General features: G+C 44.5%; 1 protein-coding gene across 4 annotated transcripts in view; it reads left to right on the top strand.

The window, feature by feature from the left end:
* Positions 1–3,339: 3,339 nt before the first annotated feature.
* The window catches only part of BAZ1B (bromodomain adjacent to zinc finger domain 1B), a 68,156-nt gene continuing 50,053 nt past the window's right edge, over positions 3,340–21,442 (top strand). For all 4 annotated transcript variants that reach the window (XR_014306306.1, XM_082713889.1, XM_082713891.1 and 1 more), the window contains exons 1-3: positions 3,340–3,864; positions 12,048–12,164; positions 16,516–16,660. Coding sequence is in view for 3 of the 4 variants with exons in the window: in XM_082713889.1 (XP_082570015.1) it covers positions 3,758–3,864; positions 12,048–12,164; positions 16,516–16,660 (369 nt within the window). In the remaining variant the exon portion in view is untranslated. The remainder of the gene's footprint in view (positions 3,865–12,047; positions 12,165–16,515; positions 16,661–21,442) is intronic.

The raw sequence follows: 21,442 nt of genomic DNA, 5'->3' as shown, positions 1-21,442 counted from the left end.
CCACCTTTTACCAATTTTAACACAGCTTAACAATTTGAAAATGGATGCTTGAGGGAGCAGGAAGTGCCTGGGGGAGCATTCCCCATGGCTGCTTCTTGTAGAAGCATTTGTTGTTTCAAGTACACTTATATGTTTCCTTTTGGGAACTATGCTCATTTTACCATTTTAAAGATATAATTTCAATGTAGTTTAAAACATTTTAACAGAAGAGGGGCACCTGGCTGGCTCAGTTGTGCATAGAGCCTACTTAAAAATAAATTAAGACATTTTAAAAGAAGAACGTCATTATAGTAGTAAGATTGGGCCAGAAATAATAAAGGCCTGAAGTAGGATATTGTGGGGATGGCAAGAAAGGGATAGTTCAAGATTTCGTGCAGGTAGAATAGACATTATCTGGTTCACCCTGTGGCTGTGGAGCTCGAGAGGTCAAGCCTGAGCCTGTGAGGTTGTGAGCGGGGCACTAAACAGAAATGAAAACCATCCAGATAAAGCAGATGATGGAGGGAAAGAAGATGGTGAGATTGTGGGTTTGGGATGTTTTGAGTTTGAGGATCCAACGGGACAGGGAGGAAAAGACCAGCTGGAACTGTCCAAGCAAGGGTTTGTGTCTGAATCAATGGCGGAGGGTTATGTGGCAGGGCACAGGTCCCCATGACACAGACCACAGAAACAGATCTTTCAGATTGAGCTCATGTCCTACAACTACCCAGCGGAGATGCACGTAGAGAAATGAGTTGTGCTTCTCTAGACAGTTTTATTCTTCCAGCTAAGCACCCACAGCTGACTTGGAGCAGTAGAAGTTTTGGTGCAGATAGCCAGAAACGACACATTTTAATCTCTGCCCCTTTTTATTAACTTGTTTATTCAAATGTTGGGGAAGAAAACACGTTGAGCAACAAATTTTGCTACAATTACAATTTTAAGAAGCCTTGAGCATTTAGTGAAAGCGGATGTGGGCTGGAACAATTGGGAAAAGGCATTAGGAAGGAAGTGTGGGATTTAGATGCCCAGAGGAGAAAAAAGTACATTTCCGGCAGTCAGTAGGAATAAAGCTGATGAATTCTGGGAATTAGAAAGAAGTAGTCAACTTGGGCCTTGCTCGGTCAAGAGCTTGAAGACTGAACAGGAAGAGTAAACTCAGTAGAGTTTTCTTCTTCTTCTTCTTTTTTTTTTTTTTTAAGATTTTATTTATTTATTTATTTATTTATTTATTTGACAGAGAGAGAGAGAGATCACAATATTAGAGCAGGAAACTGATAGTTCCATTAACTTAGTCTGTTCTGTTTTTTCTTTCTTTTTAAATTTATTTTTTTTTTAAGATTTTATTTATTTATTTGACAGAGAGAAATCACAAGTAGTCAGAGAGGCAGGCAGAGAGAGAGAGAGGAGGAAGTAGGCTCCCTGCTGAGCAGAGAGCCCCATGTGGGACTCGATCCCAGGACCCTGAGATCATGACCCGAGCCGAAGGCAGCGGCTTAACCCACTGAGCCACCCAGGTGCCCCTGTTTATTATTTTTTTAAGTAAGTTTTATGCCCAAGGTGGGACTTGAACTCATGACCCCTGCGATCAAGAGTTGCATGCTCTACTAACTGAGCCAGCTAGATACCTCCGATTCTCCCATTTTAGATCTCTGCCTCACCAACAGCAGGGCTGGGTTCTAGCCTACAGTGGCTCCAAGCCCTGAAATGATTACAGTCCCTATTCTCATGTGCAATTAGGAGCTTTTTTTGAAATATCAACATTTTCCAAAATGTGTTTCTTAATGTTTTTGGAGTCCTTACTCTGTGTGTCGTCTCCTGTTAGGTACCTGGTCCTATAAGTGTCCATCCGGTTGGATCTCCCATGATCTTATTATATTTGCGTTCCTTCCAAGTGGTCACTCCAAGCATCACACGCTGTGACCAGGGTGATCTCTTCCTTTGCCACTCATCTCTTGATACTTTCCACCTCAACACCTCTGAAGTTTTAGGTCTGCTGTCCTGAATTTACCAACTCGGCCCTGCTGCTCCTTCTGCCGAGAACGTACATCTCTCATTTCTCTGCCTAGGGAAAATGCTACTTATCTTTTCACAATCAACTCAAATGCTCTGTCTTCTGAGGTTGCTCCTAATCCTCCTAGAAGAAAAGGCTACTGAAGAAGGACATTCTCCCATCTCTGCTAAAGGTTCAGAAGAGCCTCCATAGCGATGGTGTCTGACCTGGAACTTAACACTTTCCTGGGGTTGGGGGGTGGGATACGTCTCACCTCAAGATGAGAAGAAAAGGAGAGAAGGGCCTGGCACTGGCATGGGCCACGGCTTTCAGGGACACCTCAAAGTCTAGCTCTGTTCAAGGACAGGATGGAAGGTACATTCTGAGGTCAGTGATCTTTGCACCAAAGGGGAGGATTTCCTAGAGAGAGAATTATGGATGTGTTTCGGGTAGTGCTGGAACACGTCGGGGACTACGTGGTGCAGTCTGCTTGGAGAAACGGCTGGAATGTCCTCACTCTCCAGGCCTTCGGTGCTGACTTCCTACTGTGCACTTTGCAGAGCCCGGATCACAGACCTGCCCCTAGTCGGTTGGGCCTCTTATTTGCTCAGGGCAGGCTCTCATTTTCTCCCCTCTGCAGCTCCCACCCAGTACAGGGCCCTGAACGCTGGAGGTGCCAGCAAAGGCTACCCGAATTAATGGGTGTATCTTTAATAGGTACGCCCTTGACTATATTTTTCCAAAGAAGCTTGTCTATTATCTTTTTCCGCCAAGCTCCTAAAAACAAGCATCATACTAATACCCAGGTCTCAACCTCACTCTCTTCCAGAAGTTAACTTTGGGGGGAGCAAGGCTGAGGCTCCGGCGGTCCTTCAGCAGAACCTTCGCGGGGATAAGGTCCTGGGTTTCTTCCCGCCAACGCCTCCTCCCTTCCGCCCCACCCGCGCATCCCCGGGCGTGGCCGAGCGCGGCGCCTTTAAGGAGGGGGCGGAGCACAAGTGGAAAGACAAAGCCCCTGGCCGCGCGCTCCCCCTCCCCCTCCGGCGCACCACACGGACAGTGGTGCCCGGATGTCGGTGTCGCCGTCGGTGACAGATGGCGCAGTGTCTGTATATGTTAAGGGGCTTCTCTAGCCTGACCTCTTTGAATTCCAGGCCTTTCGGTCCCCCGCTGTCCCCCATTTTCAACTCCGCCGCTGGAGGCCCTTAGGCCTCACACCAGCGCTTACATAACGTGACCTTTCACCTCTTCATACTGCCCTCTAGTGCGCTGCAACCCAACTACGCGGCCGGGAAAGGGGGCGGGACTCAAGCGCCAGAGCGGCAGCCGCCCTGAGCCAATAGACTGTGAGCGCTGATCAGCTCTCCGCCTATTGGAGCATTCGCCACCGGCGCCACAGGGGAGCAAGTTAGTGTGTGCGCTGGCCGGGCGGGGGGGAGGAGGGGAATCTCCCGCCATTTTTCAATAATTTCCTCCGGTGCAGCTGAGGAGGAGTCGTGACTGCCGAACGCGGGGACCCGCAGCGAAGGGTGGGCCGGAGGCTGCCGGGCGGCGCGGCGGTGTGCGTGGGAGTTCCGTGTCCTCGCGTCCCGTTGCATGGCCCTCGCGCGGCCGCGCCAGCACTGAGGGAGCCGAGTTCGCGCCGCCCTCTCACCCCTCCCCTCCCCCACCCCACCCCCGGGAACCAGGCGCTCGCTCCGGGCCGCGGGGCCTAGTGCTGCGCCGCGGGCTCGCCGAGGAGCCGCCGCCTTCCGGGCCGCCGCCTCCGCCGCCGCCGCCGCCGCGATGGCGCCGCTCCTGGGCCGCAAGCCCTTCCCGCTGGTGAAGCCGCTTCCCGGCGAGGAGCCGCTCTTCACCATCGCGCACACTCAGGAGGCCTTCCGCACCCGGGAGTATCCTTTCCAGCGCGGCCGCGGGCCGCCCGCGGGGTGGGGCGGGGTGGGCCGGGGCCGGGGGGGCTCGCCGGGGCCGGGCGGGCCGCGCAGCCCGCGCGGGTGGCAGCTGTCAGCGCGCCGGGCGCCGGCGGGCCTGCATCCGAGCCGGGGCTCGAGCCCGCCGTTCCGCGGGGGTGGGGGCGCGGGCCGGCCGGGAGCCGGGAGCCCCGCGCCCTCCATCCTTTCCCCTCCCCGGCTCCGCACTTTGTCCCCGGGCCTCGCTTTCGGCCCGCGGCGCCCCTGCCCCCGGGCGGCTTTAGGCCCGAAGCGCGGTCGGGAGACGGCTTTCCTTCCGCTGCGTTTTTCTTTCCTTTTAAATGAAACCTTCGACTGAAGTTTTTTGAAATTGTACCCACGCGGCCTCGTGATCCGGCTTGGGCAAGATTTTGGGTGTGTGTGCGCGTTTTTTACCCGGATCTCCGCGGGGGCTCTTGTGTCGTGGTGGGTTTTTTTTGTTTTTTGTTTTTTGTTTTTGTTTGTTTTTCCCTCCTCCGGAGTGGAGACTTGAGGCGGGTGATGAGCTGACAGGACCGTGAGGCGCGTCACCAAGAGCGGATTCCCAGACTTAGGGGAAGGGCAAGGAAAAGTTGTCTCGGGGCAGCCGATGCCTGCCTTCCCGGGCTCGTCCAGCTCCGAAATGCTGGCGGCCGAGGAGGCGATCGGCACGCGTTGGACCAAGTTTTTCATGTTGCATTTCAGGAAGGGGAGCCTGGTGTTTTCCAGAAGACGCACCCTCTTTTCTGATCGCTGAAGGTTCCTTTGCACAAGCTCGGTCTTTCCGTTCTATGACGTTGATTTACTTTTTATTTTATTTTATTTTTTCTTTTATGGATGTCCGATTTGAAGCTTCCGTGTAAAAAGAAGTAGATTGCCGAATCACGCTTCTTTTAGGCAAAGCGTCAAGGCTGAAGGCCACTGTATTACGGAGTTTCATCAGCCCTTTCCTTGGGAAGCACTGGGTTTTTCAGTATGGGAGGAGGTGCCCATGCGAGCGATGTCATTTGATTTCATGTCTCTTGGATCCTCTCTTTAATGCAGTCTTGTACAAGATAACCTCATTCTTGTTCCAGTGCGGTGTGTGGAGTTGGATGTTTATGTACCAAAGGACCCGGAAAGTGGGCCGGTGCTGTTAGGAAGGCTCTTGGAGAAAGACAGCTGGAGTAGCATCTTGTAGCTGAAATGGATTTCGGGGACAGTCAGGTTCTCCTGCCTGGCTTGCCAGGTGGGCCCAGAGGGTTGAGGTTGACTTGTTAAAGGTCAGACACTGAAACGATGAAAGTCACGGGTAGGATGCAGTGCTTTTCCTACCTTATCCCTAGAAGTAGATCCAGAAAAGGCGGCAAGTTCCCTGTCCGTTTGTGGTGTGAGGTGACGCGCCTTTCAGGGAGGGGTTCAGGTGGTCATGCGGTTCGTTTTCTTGTCCTGTCAGGACTTTCAGAAAGCTTTGGAGAAGTATTCCAGCTCCGCTGAGCACAGCATTATTCTAACGGTGTCCTGCTTTTTTATGTTTATTTTTTAAAAAATGATTTTATTTATTTAGTTGGCAGAGAGAGACACAGCGAGAGAGGGAACACAAGCAAGGGGAGTGGGAGAGGGAGAAGCCGGCTTCCCACGGAGCAGGGAGTGGATGCGGGGCTCCATCCCAGGACGCTTGGATCAGGACCTGAACCAAAGGCAGACGCTTAACGACTGAGCCACCCAGGCGCCCCTTATTTTTATTTTTTGAGATATTTAAAAACATCAGTGGGGTAGAAAAATTACTGTAGGAATCTGCCATATCCTTTTAAAACGTTATTTAAATATCATTTTTTGAACACTTGATGGATACTCACTAATACTATCAGATATTTATTTTTCACGTCTGGTTCTGGTGTAGCATGTGAAACACGCAGTAGAGACAGGTTCAAAGTCTGATGTATTGAGCCATGTAAAAAAATGGTTATAGATGGTTAATTTAGAACTGGCAACCCTGGCCTTTTTGTATCCTTTACTGAAATCATTGAAATGTAGTCCTGTATTGGAGGAGGTTCTGTTAACAATGACAGAAGAAAATGAAAGCCTGAAACTTTTTAAGTGTTAGGTATTTTTAAAAAATTCTTCATTAAAAAAATCTCCTATGCTGGTATTTAAAAACCCTTTTTAACAAAGGAGTTCTTAAATTGCGTTGCATAGTGAGGGGGAAATTGCTTCCTTGGGAATTTCTACAAGTGCAAGCACTTCAAGGATGGTTTTAAACAATTATACTATATTTATTAGGCTCTTAGTGATTTCATAGAGAACAAGTATGTGGTTGGTTAACAGCTGCATATGAAGTATGTTCTATCTGCTTCTTAATTTATATTTACAATTCTGTTTTTAATAGAATTTGATACTTTAATTTTCTCCTAACACTTACTTTTGATTGCATGTATATGCAGTAGCAAATCAGTGATGATGTTTTATTAACTTAACGCTGTGCGTGTTGGTATGTTCTTTGAAGGCATTATTGTTCCTCCTCATTAAACTTACAGTGGTAGCTGGGAATGATGCACACATTTAATGACTGAGTTTTATACATTGATGATTATGTTTATTTTATTACAGCTTTGAATCTATGGTACAAAAGTTGCTTCCTGGGTTAGTCCTAAGGCAGAACGCTGGATCTCCCTTGGAGAGATTAACTTTATCAGAATCATTCTTGATGAGGTTATCTGACAACAGGATAATCACAGTGGCTAAATCAAGATGGGTTTTGAGGAGGAACGGAAGCTACGCAGGCAGCCTGCTGTAGGCTGATGTTTTTGTTGCTTTAACTGTCCTCCTCCTTAAAGCTTAGAAACAACTGCTTCCGTAATCTTTGTAGCCTCAATATATGAGAGCTTTTAAACGGTGTGATGAAGAGGGGTTGTAAGAACACAGTTAATCTGGCAGTAGGCTAGAGGGAGTAGAGCGTGTTTTAAGAGTTGGAGTTAAATTGTAGTTGCAAGCCAGGATTTTTTTTTACTGGACGTTGGAATAGTGAGTTTGTATGTTGATTTTTATAAATTAATTTCTTTAAAGTTACACTAGATGAGAGTTGCTTTTCTCTGGAGGAAGACTGTTCCAAAGACAAAATAAAAAGCAGATTTTGAGTTAGTGCTTTGTCATTTCACATGGAACTCTGAAGGTTATAGTTATACTTGTTTAACCTCCATACTTTTCTGGGCCACTTCCTTTCAGGCTATCAAGTACTTTATTGAAAGAAACAGTCCTTACAAGGCTAAAGAGAACAAAGAAGCAGCGTATTGTGGTAAGGAGGTAGCTCTTGAAATCACGAAAAAAGTAGGTGCATAATGAGATATATAAGATTTGAGAATATCTTGTCGTTTATAACTTCTACAACCTTTGGAGAATTGCTTTGACATTTTGTCTGCAATTATATGTGAAACAGTGGCTGGAACATGAAAACCTCAATTGGCATTTTCTCTGACTAGTTATTTGAGAGTAAGTGACTTATTTTGGTAACCTAAAATCTGAAATAGGATTTAGAGGCAGCTGACCGAATATCCTTGTAATGGGCTTTTTTTCCTCTTGATTTTGATTTTTTTTTTTTTTTTCATTCTTTCTCCAGTAATAACCAGAACTGAGTTACATAAACTTAAAAATACCCAATGTTGAGGTTGTAGGAATTCTAGTTTTGAACTTTTGAGATTAATCTTAGATGACTAGTCAATTAAAATTTTTATTGTTAGAGGGCGTTCATTCATTCCTAGATGTAAACCTTATTAGGTAGATAGTGCTGCCCAAGAGAACCATAATGTGCCACATAAATAAAATTAAGAAAAAAGGCGGGGGGGACGCCTGGGTGGCCCTGTTGGTTAAATGTTTGCCTTTAGCACAGTCCTAAATGGGTCCTGGGATCGAGGCCCCGCATCGTGCTCCTTGCTCAGTAGAGAGCCTGCTGCTCCCTCTGCTTGTGCTTGTATGCTCTCCCTCTGAAAAATAAATAAATAAAATCTTAAAAAAAAAAAAAAGGAAATACAATGTGAGCCATGTGGGATTAAAGGTTTTCTAGTGGCCACCTGTGGAAAAAATGGTGAAAAAGAGGACAGACATAACTTTTCTTATTCCAGGACCCAGGCTGAAGGAGCAGACCTTGTCTCTAACGTGCTTTTCTAGTGGCCAAAAGATCTGGAGAACACCAGGATGGCTTTTTCAGCTTCTTGGTGGTGGCATCTATCCTGTCTGTCCACATCTGTTCACCGAAGCAAGTCATGTGGCTGAGCCTAGCATCAGTGGGGAGGGGGTGGGGGATGGGCGCTACTCCTGTCTGAGACCTTGCAAGCCACAGGGCAGAGGATGAAGTAGAATCCTTTTCTGGAACAGAGGTGACTGTGGAAAGAAGAGTGCAGTCTACCATATTTCAGGGTTCAGGGAGTGTTTCCTGGGGGAAGTTACTTCTCAGTTGAGATCGACGGTATAAGTAGAATGTTGTAGTTAGACGAAGAGTAGAGGACTGCTTTTTGAAGAGTTTGTGAATTTGAAGGTTCTTGAATTTTAACACTTGGAAGAGGTTTTCTGTAGCTGGAGTGAAGAAGTGGGAATGGAGATAGAGCTGCCAAGTGGGACTGGACACAGATCCTTGGCAGACAGGTTGAGGAATTTGGTCTTTGTCTTAAGTTTATGGGAAGCGGTTTATAAATCTGAGCAGCGTAGAAGCTGACTCTTAGGAAGCTGTCTGTGGCTGCCGTGGTGAGGATGGATCTGCAGCCTGAAGACAGGCGGCCTTGAAACTAGGGAGGCCATTATGCAGTCAGCCAGGCCACAGGTCTGGAGGTCTGCACAAATTTACTACCCCTTGAGGAGTACAGTAGATTTCAGAAATAAGTTAGGTAGATTTGATAGGATTTGGTGATTGGGGAGGAAATAAGGATAATGTTTTGGTTGTCATTTGGTTAGTGGGCCATTCTCAGATAACAAGAGAACGCTGGACGAGGGGCTAGTGTTTGTTTCCTTTTAGTTTTGCCTGGGAATGGGTGGGGAGGGTAGGATATGAGTGTTTAGTTTGGAAGTTCTTCTGTTGAGTTGCTGTGCATATATCCGAATGGAGGTGTCTGGTGTATTCTAGGAGCCTGGATTTCAGAGAGGAGACTGAGCTGCTGCTAGAAATTCCTGGCAGGTAGGTAGTAGTTGAAGTTAGGGGAATGGATGCAGTCAGTCCCCCAGAATGAGAATGCTCTTCTGAGAGTGAATTTTCAAAGGAGGGTGAGGAAGATACGTATCAGAGTAGGAGGCTCTTTTATGGTTTGTAAAAGCGTAATCAGTAAAAAATTATTTGGTATTTAAGGGGCACCTGGGTGGCTCAGTGGGCTAAATAAAGTCTCTGCCTTCAGCCCAGGTCATGGTATCAAGGTCATGGGATCGAGCCCCACATAGCCCCACATCGGGCTCTCTGCTCGGCAGGGAGCCTGCTTCCTCTCTCTCTCTGCCTGTGTCTCTGCCTACTTGTGATCTCTGTCTGTCAAATAAATGAAATCTTTAAAAAAGGGATGCCTGGGTGGCTAAGTTGATTAAGCAGCTGCCTTCAGCTCAGGTCATGGTCTCAGGGTACCGGGATCGAGTCCCACATTGGGCTCCTTGCTCGGCAGGCAGCCTACTTCTCCCTCTGCCTCTGCCTGCCACTCTGCCTGTGCTCACTCTCTGACAAATAAATAAATAAAATCTTAAAAAAAAATCTTTAAAAAAAAAAATATTTGGTATTTAAATACGTATTGAGGAAAAAAGCTTCTCCCTTTTTTTTTCTTAAAAGAATAAAAATCATGGAACTTGCTCAACAAAATCTTGATTGGTGGAGTGATTTTTCAGTCCTGTGGGAGCCAGAGGCTTGCTTCCCAGTGTGAATATATTTGCATTTCAGGGGCCAGCGGGCAAATGAGATTTTAAAGGAAGAAGAGCTGGGTTTAAAAACAAATACGTTTGAGAAGAAGGATGTTTGGGTGGGAAGCATAAAAGACCAGAGGAGGATTACCAGTGAGGCCAATTAAAATGTTTAAAAATGTTTTGGCTAGCTGAGAAGTGAGGTTCAGAAGCTGAATTTGAATAATGGCTCTGTTGTGGAAGAGGAGGGACTGATCTGAGCTGTAAGTGCATGGTTGCACTTAGGGACTAAAGAGCTGAGGTTGATTCCTTGGTTTTTGACTTGGACATGAGGGTCTTTTTGTGGGAATCACTGTTACCGAGCAAGCTTAGGAAAAGGCTGGATTGGAGGTATCATTGGGGCATCATTGGGGCATCCGGGTGATACCAGCCTACAGCTGGCCCTGTAGGTCTAGATCAAAGGAGGATGACTGGGCACATTATTCCTGCCTTTAAAAATAACAGCTAGTAACAAAAGCTAAAATTTTTTCTTTAGGACATGTTTGTCTCATGTTCTCTCTGATTGCCCAGTGAATTTCTTCAGTGTAAGTAAATACTGCGTTAGTGTTATCAGATGTTTTGAAATTTTCAGTCTGCTTAATGATTCTTTCTGTCATTATTTTACCTCCCCTTCCCCAGTGGAAATAGACAAAACCAGAAAACAAACTTATCTTGTTGATCGGTTACGATCATGTCGCTTTGGAAGGCATGCTGTTTCCTGCCTGTAAGTTTTTATAAATTTTCAGTGAGATTGCATTTACGTAATATTATATGGATACTTGCCTCCTGGCTTTTGGTGGTACTGCTCTTTTGTTCAGTCATTTAAATAATAGTACCCCTCGCCCCCAGGAAAATAGACTTACTGTTGTGTTTTTGGCAGACTCAGAGAAAGGTACAGCAAGGGAAGGTGCTATACTCTTGGCTAAAACTACTGTTTCTGGATTACTTCTGGATTTTTCCCTGTCCTCTGTCTTTTCACTGATCATTAACCTTGGAAAACAAAGAATCTCCATATATAAACAATGAATTACTTGCTTAGTTGTAAGGTAATATTGCAGACGGGCTGTTTAAATACATTTATGTCAACTACTATAAAAAGCGTCACTTGGAAAGTACAGAGATTGGCAGCTAATCCTGTAGTTGTGGTATCATTTTATTTTCTTCGTAGCGTCTGTTGCTGTGCCTAATTAGTTAGTTGTCATTTGAATTTGAATGTGGCTGGCTGATAGTGAATTCTAGTCGGGATGGGTGTGGAAAGTTACCATTTCTATGGCACTAACTAAAGGCCGATATCTTCATCTGCCTTACAAAGACCGAACGACCGTTTCTTAAGCGTCTTGTGAGTGTAGTATTATTGGAGACAACATAAAGACTGGGTAAATGTGGTATCAAAATTATTTTTAGGGCTTTATGGAACTTATTTTTTAAACTCTGAGGACCGGGCACCTGGGTGGCTCAGTTGGTTAAACGACTGCCTTCGGCTCGGGTCCGGATCCTGGAGTCCCGCATCCTGCTCCCTGCTCAGCGGGGAACCTGCTTCCCCCGCTGACCCCTCTCTCCTCTCACTCTCTCGCCCCCTCTCAAATAAAGAAATAAATCTTAAAAACAAACCAAAACAAAACTCTGAGGACCAACCACCAGGTGATTCTGAGGTAGACTGGACGGCTTCTAGTAAGTGGATCATTAGTATATGCGCAGGATTATTCCAGACTGCCTGTGAGACTGGGGCAGTCCTCGCTCATCTTCCCGTGGCGCAGACTCTTAAGCTTGCTGACCATCTCAGTTGGGTAACAATTCCACACACCTTAAATTGTTCTTCCTTACGACTTGTGTTTAATTTACCTTCATATTACAAATTTTCAGTGCTGTGGGAGTCTTCTTAAGATGAAATAGGTGAAGTGAAGAAATCACGTAACAAAATACTAATTTTTAAAATTTATTTTTAAGTAATTTCTACATCCGGTGTACAGCTGGAACCAGCAATCCCAGGGTCAGGAGTCGCGTGCTCCACCGACTGAGCCATCCGGATGCCCCTACAATACTAATATTTTATTTGTAAAACAAAACCATGACAAACCATTTTAGTCATTCTTGAGCTTTAATCATTTTATTTGGATTTGCCACTTGAAAACTCCAATTTTAGCTTTTTATGCTGTACATTATAAAAAGGATGATGTAGTTTTTTCTTTATGTTATAAAGTATTTTATGGGTGTGGATAAGTTGTCTCTGTTGCTTGAATATCGTTTTCCTGAGCCACCGCTAACAGAGAGTATGAGGCCCGCCTGGAAAGGTACAGTGAGCGCATTTGGACGTGTAAGAGTACCGGGAGCAGTCAGCTGACCCACAAGGAGGCCTGGGAGGAGGAACAGGAAGTTGCTGAACTGTAAGTAATAAAAGCATTGCCCTTCTAGCACCATCTTCATACTACTAGGAAGGGGGGAGGATGGACAGTAAAACTATATTTAAAATGATGGGCATACATTGGACTAGATTACATGAGTACAATGTGTTGGGGTCTTAGTGCCTTTGCTTAGTGGCATTTTGCTGGTAACAAAGTATGTGGGATATATATTTGTGTACACTTACTTAGCTGCTCTTGTGTGTTCTTGCTCTATTCTTTTACCTTGAAAATACTCTGGAAATGTAATTTTTTATTTGCTTTGTTTTTTTAAAGAGAGCGAGTACATGCGTGAGGGGTGTGGAGGGGCAGAGGGAGAAGGAGAGAATCTTAAGCAGGCTACATGCTCTGCACAGAGCCCGGTGTGGGGCTGGCCGGGCCGGTTCTCACAACCCTGAGATCCTGACCTGAGCAGAAATCAAGAGTCAGGCACTTAACCGGCTGAGCCACCCAGGTGCCCCTGGAAATGTGGTTCTAGGAGAGGAAGTTGATAATAATCTAGAAGTAATACAGAGGCAGCAAATCAGAAAGATTTCTTTATTTTGTGGTCATTTGAAATTTAGGACAGTCTTTCAGTAGCTATCAAAAATAAATACATGGTTTGAAGACAGTTTATCTAAATGGGTTAAGCCTCTGCCTTTGGCTCAGGTCATGATTCCCGGGGTCCTGGGATCCAGCCCGGCATCTGGCTGTTTGCTCAGTGGGGAGCCTGCCCCCCCCCCCCGCCTACTTGTAATCTCTCTCTGTCAAATAAATAAATAAAATCTTAAAAAAAAATCCTGTCTGTGTTCAGAGTACCTACTCAACTGGGTGTTCCCCAAAGAAAACAATTTTGGGCAGTAGGAGCTTGCAAAAGATACAGGAAACTAGGGGTGATGATAAAATAGAAATCTTTTAGGAACTGAGAAGAGAAGCTTTTTCTGTGGATTTTTCATTGACTTCTCTTGATAGCAGAAGAACAGAGAGCATAGGGTTGAGTAATCTGATACTGTTCTGCTCTTCTGCTGGTGTAAAGGCCTTAGGGTCAGTTGAGACCTGGTTCTAGTAATGGCTTCATAACTGACTAGTAATTGTTGAGTCTGTTAACCTGTTGCTTGTTCCTTCTTTGCTGGGTCACTTACATTGTTCCATTTTGGATTAGTGTAATTTATGTATATATTTTGTTTTGTACATTAGACCAGGGATTAGCCTGCCTTACCTGTAAAGTGCCAGTTAGTAAATATTTTAGGGTCTGTGGGCCGCATGATTTCTGTCTCAGCTGTTCATCTCTGACATAGTACAGTGGAAACAGCCATAGGTAAAATGTAAATGAATGTGAATGGCTGTAAATAGAAGAGAATTTTATGTACAGAAACTAGTGGGTAGCTGAATTTGGCCCATGGGCGGTTGCCGGCCCTCATAGTAGCTTGTAGACTTCTTGAGGGCAGGTCTCATGTTTGACTTATTCTGGAATTGGTTATGGTGTTAAGGCACTATCCTCTGCACTATATAAGCATTTACTGTTTGCTCTTTGCAAATAGAGATAATGCTGCCTTTTCTGGGTGTCTTTTTGAGACAAAAAGATACATGTGATGAAAATTCGTTGTAAATAAAAAGATGGTGACCAGTGACCTACGATAGAGAGTATGAAGAGTACTAAGGAGCAAGTCAGTGGTTGGTACTTGTAATATGATTGTGTACCAGAAAAACCCAAAGAGAATCAAGTGAAACACTGTTAGGAATAAGTAAGAGAATTCAGTTTCAAAATGTGAATAATGTACGCTTTTCTAAATGCAGACAAACGATCGGAATTTAGAGGCTAGGGACTAACCTGGAATTGTTAGGGAAAACTTTATGGGGCTGCCTTTTTTTTTTTTTTTTTTAAGATTTTATTTATTTGACAGAGAAAGAGATGGCGAGAGCAGGAACACAAGCAGGGGTAATGGGAGAGGGAGAAGCAGGACTTCTGCACAGCAGAGAGCCCGATGTGGGGCTCGATCGCAGGTCCCTGGGATCATGACCTGAGCCAAAGGCAGATGCTTAATGACTGAGCTACCCAGGCACCCCTTCATGGGGCTTCTTGAGGAAGGTGACCTTGACAGGATAGTTTGTACCAAATTATAGAAGACAGGAAGAGACATTTGTATTTAATTTAGTGAATAGTAGGACAACAATAATTTTTGAACAGGAGAGAAATATCAGATTGGAGTTAGGCTTTGAGATTAATCTAGAAGCAGTGTATAGGGTGAGTTAGAGAAGGACGAGCAGATGGGAAGTCGATGCAGGCTTCCTTGGGATAGTATTGACATAGAGAGTCATGGCGTTATTGGGAGTAGAACTAATAAGATGGCTTCTGTAATTGTTCTTGAAGAGTGTTTTTAGCCCAACTTTGGAAAAGCTCTACTAACTTTGTTCTTGAAAATTCATAAAACACATGAGCATATTAAAGGTTTTCAGAAGACTTCCAGTAAAGAAACTGTAGCTTGGTTTAACCTTGTGGGTTTCAAACTCACTTGACCTTAGAAGCCATTACAGCAGAGGGAAGTTCTAAAGAATATGTTTTATGTGATTTGTTAGTGAACAGAATAGAGGGTGTGAGGGGAGGGATTACTGAAAAAGCATGGTTTTACAGTTTTTATTCAAAGTAGAAATCACGTTTTTTCCATTCATAAAAGTTATGCGTACTTTTTATAAGAATGTAAGCAGTAGGGGTGCCTGGGGGGCTCAGTGGGTTAAGCCGCTGCCTTCGGCTCAGGTCATGATCCCAGGGTCCTGGGATCGAGCCCCATCTGGCTGTCTGCTCTGCAGGGAGTCTGCTTCCTCTTCTCTCTGCCTGCCTCTCTGCCTACTTGTGATCTCTATCTGTCAAATAAATAAAATCTTAAAAAAAAAAAAAAAAAAGAATGGGGCGCCTGGGTGGCTCAGTGGGTTGGGCTGCTGCCTTTGGCTTGGGTCATGATCTCGGGGTCCTGGGATCGAGTCCTGCGTCTCACTCTCTGCTCAGCGGGGAGCCTGCTTCCTCCTCTCTCTCTGCCTGTCTCTCTGCCTACTTGTGATTTCTCTCTGTCAAATAAATAAATAAAATCTTTAAAAAAAATTAATAAAAAAAAAAAAGAATGTAAGCAATATACAGGGACCCCTGGGTGGCTCAATTGAAGCAGCTGCCTTCGGCTCACATCATGATCCCAGAGTCCTGCGTTGGGCTCCTTGCTCAGGAGGGAGTCTGCTCCTCTCCCCCTGCTCTCGCTGTCAAATAAATAAATAAATAAATAAATAAATAAATAAATAAATAAAATGTTTAAAAAACAAAAAAAGAATGTGAGCAATACAGAGCTGATACAAAGATCTGAACATCACTGTCCAGCCTCTGCCCAGAAGTAACTGTGAATAGTGACCTTTGAACCCTGGTGACTGGGAGGCTTGCTGGAGAGCGGGCTTTTATAGGGGCCAGGAGAGGCCTCCTGGAGGTAGGGAAGTCCGAGGGCATCTTGGGGTGGTGCTTAAGCAGGGAGGGAGAGTGGTAGGGAGAGGACAAAGGTAACAGCCTTAACAGAGGCGGAGAGACTTCTGCTGATTGGACTGGGGAATAGCAGGTGACTCCGTAGGTAAATTGTAAGGCAGTATGATAAGAGATTTTTAAGGCTAGCAGTCAGTTGGAGGACATTTTTGGGTCTGAACAGTGCAGAATGACTGGGAGTATCACGATTGTAAGCCTGATAGGCGGTCTGCGGTGCAGTCCACATCACACTCCTCATTTGTTGCTGTTGGGTATGTTAATGAAAATTCTTCTCTTAGATTATTAAGTGAAAAGTAGTACTTCATTGTTCTACTTTTGCCAAGGACTTTGGGTTCAAGTTATGGTTCCATCTTGTTAACCCTTCCTGATTTATTTCCCTTATTTATAAAGTGGAAATTCTAGGTACCTCACAAGGTATTATGAGACCTTTTAATGAATGTGAAATACATAGGAAAAAATTCATTGATTGAGACTTAACACAAATAGAATCAAGATTTGGGCTTCTAGCAAAAAAAAAAAAAAAGGGTGGGGGTAAGGATATGAGTAAATAATTCACACCTAAAAAGGGAAATCTCCTATATAAACAAATGGGGAATTGTTGAGCCTTACAGATGATGTGCCTATTAATTTTATTTTCCAGATGAGAAAATTAACCTGGGTAGGCCCATCTGACAGAGGTTCTTAGCAGTTCCTCCTTCGTCCTGCATGCCACATGGTTTTAAAGATTTGTTTTCCCCAGTGCCTGCTTATATTTGCCAAAGAAGTGTTTGCACTAACTTGAATTAATTCTCTAATAGGTTTTTCTGCATTTTCTTGGTAACTAATAACATGTTTGTTTAGTTTGAAGGAGGAGTTCCCAGCCTGGTACGAGAAACTTGTTCTGGAAATGGTTCACCATAACACAGCCTCTTTAGAGAAATTAGTAGATACCGCTTGGTTGGAGATCATGACAAAATACGCTGTGGGAGAAGAGTGTGATTTTGAGGTAAGCCCATGTTTTTTTGGGTACGATTTGACTCACTAGCCGTACATTAAGATTAGAGCTTCCAGCATAGATCACAGAGTGTGGTTCTGTTTGTAAAACTGTGCTATGTTTGAAGTCTGCTTTCCTTAGTATCAGATATTGTAAGGAACTGTTAGGAACTATAGTGTAGGAACTATAACAAATTTTAGAACTGTATTCATTGTTGGGAATGTTTAACATTATGTTAGTATTACGATAATTGTTGGGGCACCTGGGTGGCTCAGTCATTTAATCATCTGCCTTTGGTTCAGGTCATTATCCCAAGGTCCTGGGATCGAGCCCCAAGTCCAGCTCCCTGCTTAGTGAGGAGTCGGCTTGTCCCTCTCCCTTTGCCCCTCTGCCCCTCCCCCCTGCTTGTGCGCACTCTTCTTGCTCACATGCGCTCTCTCTCTCTCTCTCACAAATAAGTAAAATCTTTTTTTTTTTTTTTTTTAATTATTATTTGACAGAGATCACAAGTAGGCAGAGAGGCAGGCAGAGGGAGAGGGGTGAAGCAGGCTCCCGGCTGAGCAGAGAGCCCAAGGTGGAGCTCGATCCCAGGGCCCTGAGATCATGACCTGAGCTGCAGGCAGAGGCTTAACCTACCGAGTTACCCACGCGCCCCTCTTTCTTTCTTTCTTTCTTTTTTTTTTTTTAAACTAAATTTGTTTTTTAATTTTCTACTCCAGATAGTACCAGGGTAGCAATGATTAAAGTGAAAACCTAACACTAAAGAAGTCCCTGTATAATCCTTTGAAAGCTTAAAGTAAGATTCAGGAGGAAGGGGACTAACATTTGATAAATATTTGTACGTCCTGGAAATCGAGCTGATTGCTGCCATAACATCTTGCAGAATGTGCACAAAAAATGTGGAGGTGGTAAACAACTCACCTATTTATCTATTTTTTAAATTTATTTTTCTTTTTTAATTTAAATTCAGTTTAATGAACATACAGTGTATCATTAATTTCAGAGGTACTTTTGTGATTCGTCAGTTGCATAGAGCACGCAGTGCTCATTCCATCGCGTGCTGTCCTCGGTGCCCATCACCCAGTTACCGCATCCCCACCGCCCGCCGCCCTGCCGACATCCTGCAGTTTGTTTCCTGTAGTTAAGAGTCTCTTACGGTTTTCTCCCTCTCTGATTTTGTCTGATTTTATTTTTCCTTCCCTTCCCCCATGTTCATTTGTTTCATTTCTGAAATTCCACATGTGAGTGAAATCATAGGCTTTTTGTCTTTCTCTGACTTAATTTCACTTAATCCTCTAGTTCTAGCCACGTCATTGTAAATGGCAAGATTTCATTCTTTTTTTTTTTTTTAATTTTTTTTTTAATTTTTTTTAATTTTTTTATTTTTTTTAATTTTATTTATTTATCAGAGAGAGGGGGGGGGAGAGAGCGAGCACAGGCAGACAGAATGGCAGGCAGAGGCAGAGGGAGAAGCAGGCTCTCTGCTGAGCTAGGAGCCCGATGTGGGACTCGATCCCAGGATGCTGGGATCATGACCTGAGCCGAAGGCAGCTGCTTAACCAACTGAGCCACCCAGGCGTCCCAGATTTCATTCTTTTTTGATGGCTGAGTAATATACTCCATTGTGCGTGCGTGCGTGTCTGTGTGTGTGTACACACCATATCTTTATTCATCTGTCGACGGATATCTCAGCTCTTTCCATAGTTTGGCTGTTGTGGACGTTGCTGCTGTAAACACTGGGTGCATGTTGCATGTCAGGCTCAAATATTTAAACAGCTTGTTGAGGTAAGGCTCCTGGCTGGCTCCGTTGGGGGAGCACGTGACTCTTCATCTTGGGGCCATGAGTTTAAGTCCCATGTTGGGTGTAGAGATCACTCAAAAAAAAAAAACCCCAAACTTAAAATATCTTGTTCAGATTGATTTTTTTTCTCTTTTAAAGATTTTATGTGTCAGAGAGAGCGAGCCAGCACAAATGGGAGAGTGGCAGGCAGAGGGGGAAGCAGATGTTCCGCTGATTGGGGAGCCCTATGTGGGACTCGATCCCTGGACCCTAGGATCATGACCTGAGCTGAAGGCAACCCCTTAACCAGACTGAGTTACCCAGGCGTCACCAGATTGATATGTTTTAGTTAAGAATGGTTTCAGCTGTATGTAACAAAATAGCCGACTAGCAGTGTTAAGTACTTCTCAAACTTGAGCCTCAATGAAATCACATGGAGGACTTCTGAAGACACATTCTTGGGTACCATTCATTCCCTGACAGTTTGGTTCAGAAGGTCAGAGGTAGGGCCCAAAAGTATGCACTTCTGACCAGCTGCAGGCTGTGATGACCACACTCTGGGGACATGCTTTGAGTAGTCTTGGCTTGAGCAGTGAAGACCTTTAATTGTCTCACATAGCACGTCTTAGGGGCAGGTGGTACCAGGTTTGGGATAGAGGCTGGGCAGTGTTGTCAAGGACCTGTACTTCTCGTCTTTCTGCTCTGCTCTGTTCAGCGTTTTCAGTTGTGTCCTTAGCTTTCTTACCTCTCGGTTGTGAACTTGCGATTGTGTTCAGAGTGAGAAAGTGCCTACCTGAGCGTCATAAGAAAACTTCACCAGAAGCACGCACTCGACCCTCACCCTTCCTGTGGGGGGTTACTGGCTAGACTGTGTCTGTGTAGCCGTCCCGAGCTGCACGGGGGCTGGGAAAGCGAATATCGCCTTTTCTTTTTTCTTTGAGATTTTACTTATTTGAGAGAGAGCACAAGAGAGAGCATGAGCTGTAGGGAGGGACTGAGGGAGAGGGGAAGCAGGCTCTCTGCCAAGCAGGGAATGTGATATGGGCTCGAGCCCAGGACCCTGAGATCATGACCTGAGCTGAAGGCAGGCGCTTAACTGACTGAGCCACCCAGGCCTCCCCCTGATTTTTTTTAAAAGCCTCAGAAAAAGGCAGCCTGGCAAGAGAAAGGAGGGAGGGGAATGGCTTAGTAGCTTACCAGTAGCCAGTAATGACGTGTTGGGACAAGGATTCAAACTTCTGTCTGTGTGGTTCCAAAGCTCTTGTTCTTTTCCCTAATTTACTTTGACTCTCTGGAGCTCCTAGCTAGTTCTTTTTCTGTTTGTAACGTCTGTGGGTTTTGATCACATACTTCACATTAGTCAGAGTCTGGCAGGAAACAGATGGCATATTCAAATGGTGAAATTGAACTGAATTGAATTAAGGGACTGTGGACGACAGACAACAGTTTGATCTCGGTTAAGGAAGACTGTCAAGGAAAGGTTAAGTACCCAATTGCTACCAACAGTAGAGAAACTACCACTCCTAAACCCCAAAGAAACAAGGGAGTAAGTGGGTACTGGAACTAGAAGAGAGAGTGTGTCGTTGTAGAAGAGTACTTTGCTAGTAAGATGTAACCAATTTTCTAGGGAGACAGTCAAGGGAATAAATACCCCAACGTCACTTTTCCTCTACCATCATCTGATTTTCTGCTCTTGCTTCCTGTGGGTTGAACTCACCAAAATCTAGACGGCAAGGGATGTATAGCGCTAAACAACTAGACAACTTTTTTTTTTTTTTTAAGAAAAAAGAGGTCTTGAAGCGTTGACCTTGGATTCTACCTTAAGAGATAAGAAAGAGAAGAGCAAATTAAATAGAAGAAAACAGAATAAGAAAGGATTTAGTAAAGATCAGAGTAGAAATTAGTAAAATAGAAAACAGGAAAATCAGTGATACCAGAAGCTGCTAATTCAATAAAATTAATAAACCTCCAACCAAACTTCCAGGAAAAAAAGAGACACAAATTAGCCAATATGAAGAATTAGGTGATAACTATAGTCTACAGATATTGACAGGGTAATAAGGGAATATCATGAACATTTTCGACACCAGCAAATTTGACAGCTAAAGTGGACAAATCCCTGGAGAGATACAAACTGCCAAAACCCATTCAACAACAAATAATACAAACCTTAATAGTCCCTAATATAGCTATTAAAGAAATTGAACTTGTGACTAAAATTATCTTGACGAGGGGCGCCTGGGTGGCTCAGTGGGTTAAAGCCTCTGCCTTCGGCTCAGGTCTTGATCCCAGGATCCTGGGATCGAGTCCCACATTGGGCTCTCTGCTCAGCAGGGAGCCTGCTCCCTCCAATCTCGCTGCCTGCCTCTCTTCTTGCTTGTGATCTGTCAAATAAATAAATAAAATCTTAAAAAAACAAAGCAACAAAAAAAAACTTGACAAAATTCCATGCCCAAATGTCTTCGTTGGTGAATTCTGTCAAACATTTAAGGAAGATACACTACCAATTCTATACAAATGTTATCAGAAAATAGAAGAGGAGAGGGAGGTGTGAATTCTTTGGAACTCATGTAAAGTCAGCATTTCCCTGATACCAAAACCATATAAGCACATTAAGAGAAAAAACTATGCATTAGAAAATAAAGTCTGTGTTCACAAAACCCCATTGTGAACACAGATGCAAAATTTTTTTTTTTTTAAGATTTTATTTATTTATTTGCCAGAGAGAGAGAGAGAGAGTGAGAGCACACAGGCAGGCAGAGTGGCAGCAGAGGCAGAGGGAGAAGCAGGCTCCCCACAGAGCAAGGAGCCCGACGCGGGACTCGATCCTAGGACGCTGGGATCATGACCTGAGCCGAAGGCAGCCGCCCAACCAACTGAGCCACCCAGGCGTCCCGAGATGCAAAATTTTCTAATCAAAATTTTAGCAAATGAAATCCAGCACTAGGAAAAGGACAGTTTATCTTAATTCAGTGAGGTTATTCTATAAATGCAAAGTTGCTATAAATTTATAA

Source organism: Mustela nivalis, assembly GCF_964662115.1.
Source record: "Mustela nivalis genome assembly, chromosome: 19".
Lineage (NCBI taxonomy): Eukaryota > Metazoa > Chordata > Mammalia > Carnivora > Mustelidae > Mustela > Mustela nivalis.
The sequence above is the reverse complement of the archived record's forward strand: the minus strand, read 5'-3'. Positions and strand labels throughout refer to the sequence as shown.